Raw genomic sequence first — 6,201 nt, forward strand, 5'->3', positions numbered from 1 at the left:
CCAGCCTTTGCCAACATGGCACCCTCCAGATGTTCTGGACTACAATTCCAAAACATCCAGAGGGTGCCAAGCGGGCAAAGGCTGGTTTAAACAAATTCTTATATAGCTTTGGTCTCCAAAGGAGGTTGCTTTCAAGACAGAAAAGGCCCGACAGAGCCACTTATCTCTGTGCTTCTCTAGAAAGAACCCCCAAGAGCCTCGCAGAGAAACCACTTCATTTTACATCTTGAACGGGGTGGGTGAAAAAGGCAAAAAGCCCTTTCTGCCCTTAACACAATCCAGCACGATTCCGTCCTCTTGAAAAAGGCAAAAAAACCACACCTTTATTCACAGACAGCCAAGGACAGAGAGAGAGAGAGAGAGAGAGAGAGAGAGAGAGAGAGAGAGAGAGAGAGTTATTTGCAAGCTTCTGCTAGCCGGTTGAACGCTTGGGACAGCGCCGTGACAGTGTCCAATATCCGGCGGCGATCCTGTTCTGCCAAGCGCGCACCGCAGCGTTGGGCAAACTTGTCCGGGTGCCAGAGGGCCTGCTGGCGCCACAGGAAGCGCCGGTAAGCCGCTTTGTCGGAAGGCTCCATGCCGTGGAGTGCCACGGCGGCCATCTCCTCTGGCGTCCCAGCCGGGCATGGCCAGGGAATGTCCATGTATCTCAAAAGACGCGAACCGTCGGCGGAGAAGACCCGGCTGCAGCCTTCCTCGTAGCGCAGCTTCTTGGCTTCCCTCAGTTCCTTTTCCTTGGCTCGGGCCCGCTTTTGGTAGAGCAGGTGTTCCTCCTCACGGACGCTCCCCAATTTAGGCCGAGGCCTCTGTGCTTCCGCTTTAGGCCTCTGGCGAAGGCATTCGTTGTCCCGGCTGCGCCTCTGCCTGTATTCTCGAGCGATGCGGTCGGCCCAGTCCTCGTAGGTTTCCGTGTCTGGGCCAGCGCTGTAGAAATCCTCTGGGAAGGGCGAAAAGGGAAGAGGAATTTGAGAATACAACTTAAAGGATCGTCTCACCCGTTATACACCCAGCTGAACATGGCACACGGACAGCAGTTGGCCAGACACATCATCGGATTCCTCATAACAGCTGTGTGAACCAAGGAGGAGGAAGAGAACTTATTTAAATTTCTAGGATGACAATTCTCAGACAAAATGGCAATTATGGAAAGGATCGGAAGATACCATATAACAAATTTGGCTGAAGCTGATTAATATTCTACGGCCTTTAAATTGTGCTTGTGGATAGGGCCTGCAAGACAGAACTGTTCCGCCTGGCCTTTGGTTTGGACTCAGTCTGACCCTTATGTTTCCTGCCCCTTATGGTTTTGATCTATGGGCTACTTTTAAAATGAGGCTGCATTTTAAATTGCATTTTAAGCTGTATTTTAAATTGGTTTTTTCCCTATTATGTTTTTACTGTAATTTTACTGGTGTCAGCCACCGTGAGCCCAGCTCTGGCCGGGGAGGGTGGGGGAATAAATAAAATAAATAACTACTACTACTACTACTATTATTATTATTATTATTAATGGTTTCTATGGTTATTGTTGTTTTTCTTTTTGTTTCCTTTGTGAATGATGCCATGGCCTTTGGCTAGTGCAATAAAGTTTATGATGCTGATGATGAATTTTTGTTCAGGCCTATGTTTATTTTTATTACTTTGCTCTGGCACTAAAAAATAAGCAGGACAAACCTAGTGCAAATAATAATAATAAATAAAATCTATATCCCACCTGTCCTGCAAGCAGCTGAAGGAGGCATATGGCTCTCCCCCTCCCCATTTTATCCTTACAGCAGCTCTGCAGGGTAGGTTAAATTGAGGGGCGGTGGATTTGCACCCAGGTCTGCCGGGGCCTAATTCAACACTCTAACCACTACATTGGCTCTCACAGAACTTTTGACTCAGCGAGGCTGAGCTTCACCTTCGTATTGCCAGCCCATCTCCTGAAACTCGTCCTCCCATTCGCCGAGGAGTTTGCGGCGCCATTCCCTCTCTGCGTCACCCTCTGCCTTGTCTTCCTCAGACGCCTCCTGAGAGCACTGCAAAAAAGTTATGGAAGGTATCAGCATCCAGTCTGGTCAGGAAGCACCTGGAACCCAACCTTATCCTTCCCCCACGGACCCACGCCGGTACCCATTTCTCTTCCTCTTCCCTCAGGAGTTCTCCTGGCGTCTTCCCATCTCTGTTCCTGATGCTCATCGCAGAGGGGCAACGGTTTCGCAAGGGCGAAAACAGGTCTTCGTAGACTGGGGGAAGGGGAAGAACAAAAAAAACCCCCAAAAACGAGATTAATGAATGGCAACCGACCTAACAGCATCAGGCAAACCCTCCCTCCAGTGCCCTCTAATGGCTGCAATATGTGCTGCTGACAGGAAATCCAGGCCTTTTTATATATACAGTGGTACCTCAGGTTACAGGCGCTTCAGGTTACAGACACTGCTAACCCAGAAATAGTACCTCGGGTTAAGAACTTTGCTTCAGGATGAGAACAGAAATTGCGGTGCGGCGGCAGCGGGAGGCCCCATTAGCTAAAGTGGTACCTCAGGTTAAGAACAATTTCAGGTTAAGAACGGACTTCCAGAACGAATTAAGTTCTTAACCCGAGGTACTACTGTACATAGGCATAGTCAGGATTTTTTTGGGGGGGCAGGCATTTTGTGTGGGGGGGGTGTCAGGGAAGAGTTAGAAGTTTCCAGTTTCTCAGAAAGCATTCCCCAAGGGGGGAAGGAGAGCAGTGAATCTAATAGAAGAGAGCAAGAGGAACAACAGGGAGGGACCGGCTGTTCCCAGGAAAGGCAAGGGTTCAGTTCTAGCTCAGATTCAGAGGAGGGGAGATACAAGCCAGCTCTAGCCAGGAGGTTAGAAAAAAGAGCAGGAAAGGGAAGGGAAGGGTGCCTTTGCCATTTTGCGAGTGGCTGGTCACGGAGAAGCAGAGCTCAGAAGGTATCTGAAATAAGTGACTTTGAGGACTAATATTTAAGAACCGTTTATAAGATGGTTTTGTTAATACGCAATAAAAAGTTTTATAAAAGAACAAGAAGTGTTTGTGTGGTGATCTGAAGAGGACAACGACCAGGCCTGACAGGGGGGACCTTAGTTAGCTATGTATTTTTATTGATTGCGGGGCAGCTGCCTCTCCCTGCCCCCCCCCCTTTGGCTACACCCATGTATGTATATATATATATATAGATAAATAAATAAATAAATACTTAAATTTTATAGTCCACCTTTCCACAAACAGCTCAAGGTGGAGTACACAGTTCTCCTCCCCATTTCATCCTCACAGCAAGGTTTTAACTTGTGTGGGTGTTGTTTATTGTGTGTGTGTGTGTGTGTGTGTGTGTGTTTTAAACTGTTCTTAAGTGTTATAAAAGGGACGTGGGTGGCGCTGTGGGTTAAACCACAGAGCCTAGGACTTGCCGATCAGAAGGTCAGCGGTTCGAATCCCCGCGACGGGGTGAGCTCCCGTTGCTCGGTCCCTGCTCCTGCCAACCTAGCAGTTCGAAAACACGTCAGAGTGCAAGTAGATAAATAGGTACCGCTCCGGCGGGAAGGTAAACGGCATTTCCATGTGCTGCTCTGGTTCGCCAGAAGCGGCTTAGTCATGCTGGCCACATGACCCGGAAGCTGTACGCTGGCTCCCTTGGCCAATAAAGCAAGATGAGCGCCGCAACCTCAGAGTCGGTCACGACTGGACCTAATGGTCAGGGGTCCCTTTACCTTTTAAGTGTTATAAGTTTTATAAGGCTGATTAATATTTTACAGCCTGCCATGGACGCCGTAGTCCTACCTATCAGGGACGCTATTATCCAACCAATCAGGGATGCTGCGGCAGTAGATTTCCTGCCCTGTCAGGGAGTTGGCTCAGAAAACCATACAGATCCCTTCCACCTCCACCCTTCCATATTCCATCTCTTCCACCCACAGCAGACAACCACAGAGCCCCATGTGCAAAGGACTTAGCATGTCCATAAGCTGACCAAGGATCTACTTGAAGGCTGTGCCTCACCTGTGCCTCCCTTGCGGGCCACCTGTCGGGCAGCCACATGCAGAGCTGTGTCCCCACGCCGGTCCGGAACGGAGGGGTCCGCTCCGTGCTTCAGCAAGAGGATGGCAGTTTTGTGGTCTTGCCGGGCACAACACTGATGAAGGGGCGTTCGGAGCTTGCGCCCGGCCGCCTCACCCAGGTCCAAGGCTTCCCCGTGGTGTTGCAGGAGCCTGCGCAGTTTGCGGCGGCGGCTGGAATCGACGTAGCGCCACAGGCGACGCTGGTACCTTGACGCCATGGGAGCGGGCATGTGGTGGAAAGGACGTGACGCTGTGGGGGGAGATGCAGGATCAGTACCCAGCGCCCTCCCCCTAGGTTCTGACCACACACCTCCATCTCTGCTTTGCTCACCTTCGCTGTATGACCTTTGTTTCATACCAGTGGTTCCCAACCTTATTTTGGCCATTCCCCACCTAAGCGTCTCTAAAATCTTGATTACTCCCCCCCAGTAACATATAATTCTTATTATTAAAAAAAAGAACTCCTACACATGTGGAGGAAGCTGAAAAGGCTATTAACTTGGTCTAAACAAGTTTCCAAAGAACATGGCATCCACATTGCTTGTGTATTAGAAATTAGAAGTTTAGAAATTTTTTATTGTAACTGTTGAGTGGATTTCTGTTTAACTTTTATATGTTGATATTATTATTTTGTACTATTCTAATAATTGTCGAATGTTACTTTTTGATGTAGGTTGCTTATTTTAAAGTCTTGTTTTATTATCACATTTTTGTATTGCATTAGATTGTTATAAGTTGTACATTTTTTGTTTTCTCAGCTTGTAAACCGCCGTGAATATTGTAAGATAGAAAGACGGTATACAAATAAAAAAAATGAAATGAAAAATGAATGTATGTCACAATATATATTTATATGCTGTATATGAGGCCCCTAGAACCATAAGAAATGGAAAATGCAAACGAAGTCACTGTTAATAACTCATTCTCAAATTGCCCCCCTTAAAAATCAAATTGCCCTCCTGTTGGGTTTTATACCAAAGACCTAGCTCATTATCCTTGTGTTTGACACCTGATACTATCTATTTACCTAATGTGTGAGGACACTCACTCACAAACACACACAGAGTGTTAGGGAAGAAAAATAGTTTTTCTGTAGGCACTTCACATCTCCACAACGCCTTACCTGTTGGCATCCAGAAATCTTCCACTCCTTTGGGAAAGCTGGGAAAGCCAGGTGGCTTATAGAGAGGCAAACATTACCCATTGCTGGTGGGGGATCTTTTTAAAGCCTAAGACTTGCCGATCAGAAGGTCGGCGGTTCGAATCCCCGTCTCTGCTCCTGCCAACCTAGCAGTTCTAAAGCATGTCAAAGTGCAAGTAGATAAATAGGTACCGCTCCGGCGGGAAGGTAAACGGCATTTCCGTGCGCTGCTCTGGTTCGCCAGAAGTGGCTTAGTCATGCTGGCCACATGACCCGGAAGCTGTACGCCGGCTCCCTCGGCCAATAAAGGGAGATGAGCGCCGCAACCCCAGAGTCGGCCATGACTGGACCTAATGGTCAGGGGTCCCTTTACCTTTAAGAGCCCTGCGGGATCAGGTCCATCTATTCCAGCGTCCTGCCCTTACGGCGTCCAGCAAAATGTCCCCATGGGGAGAAGCCCACAATCAGGACCTGAGGGCAGCAGCCCCTCTCCCCACCTCACTGTCCTTTCCTTGAGGATTTTTAAGCAGAGGTTTAATGGCCATGATCTAGCTGAGTCCTGCCTTGCGCGGGTTGGACTAGATGACCCTTGGGGATCCCCATCCAACTCTACCATTCCGTGATTTCCCCCCAGCAACCTGTCTTCACGCGAGATCCGCTCTCACCCCCCCCCCTCCATCATAATTACCTAAACACCCCTCCGACAACTGCAAGGTTTCGCGCACGAAGGGATTCCTCCCGGTCTGTGTTGATCCATGGCGGAAGGGGAGGCGGAAAGGGACCGATGAGGGCGGATGTGGCTTCAGGAAGCCGCCCAAAGCGAAGTGGTCCGCGCGCACGTGCCAGTACTTGGTGCTCAGCCTATTGGAGTCCGGCTAGGAAACCGCGAGGTAGGACTAGAAAGTAATTAGCCCTCCGGAACAGTCCCATAGCTTGTTGATAGGTTTCTCACTGTACTATGGAGTCGTCTCCTCTACTTTCCAGTTCATTTGAGGCAGCCCGGGGCTGAT

At 49.0% G+C, this 6,201-nt stretch overlaps 1 protein-coding gene across 2 annotated transcripts; it reads right to left on the bottom strand.

The window, feature by feature from the left end:
• Positions 1-302: 302 nt before the first annotated feature.
• NFKBIL1 (NFKB inhibitor like 1) lies at positions 303-5,990 on the bottom strand. 2 transcript variants are annotated; one of them, XM_083602206.1, is made up of 5 exons: positions 5,880-5,990; positions 3,992-4,300; positions 2,116-2,228; positions 1,904-2,021; positions 303-937 (listed from the first exon to the last, which is right to left on the bottom strand). In XM_083602206.1, exons 2-5 carry the CDS (start codon positions 4,278-4,280, stop codon positions 396-398), a joined length of 1,062 nt encoding a protein of 353 aa, XP_083458332.1. In that variant the 5' UTR covers positions 4,281-4,300; positions 5,880-5,990; the 3' UTR covers positions 303-395. The 2 variants fall into 2 exon arrangements, with proteins under 2 accessions (XP_083458332.1, XP_083458331.1); XM_083602205.1 differs by having other exon boundaries at positions 326-937; positions 2,104-2,228.
• Positions 5,991-6,201: the final 211 nt, after the last annotated feature.

Source organism: Podarcis filfolensis (genome assembly GCF_964270895.1).
Source record: "Podarcis filfolensis genome assembly, chromosome: 2".
NCBI lineage: Eukaryota > Metazoa > Chordata > Lepidosauria > Squamata > Lacertidae > Podarcis > Podarcis filfolensis.

Coding starts and splice junctions, on each gene's coding strand:
- NFKBIL1 (XM_083602205.1), bottom strand. CDS start 4,280: ATGCCCGCTCCCATGGCGTCAAGGTACCAGCGTCGCCTGTGGCGCTAC. Junction 2,229..3,991: donor GGCCCGCAAGGGAGGCACAG/GTGAGGCACAGC, acceptor CCCTTCCCCCAG/TCTACGAAGACCTGTTTTCG. Junction 2,022..2,103: donor AGAAATGGGTACCGGCGTGG/GTCCGTGGGGGA, acceptor ACTTTTTTGCAG/TGCTCTCAGGAGGCGTCTGA.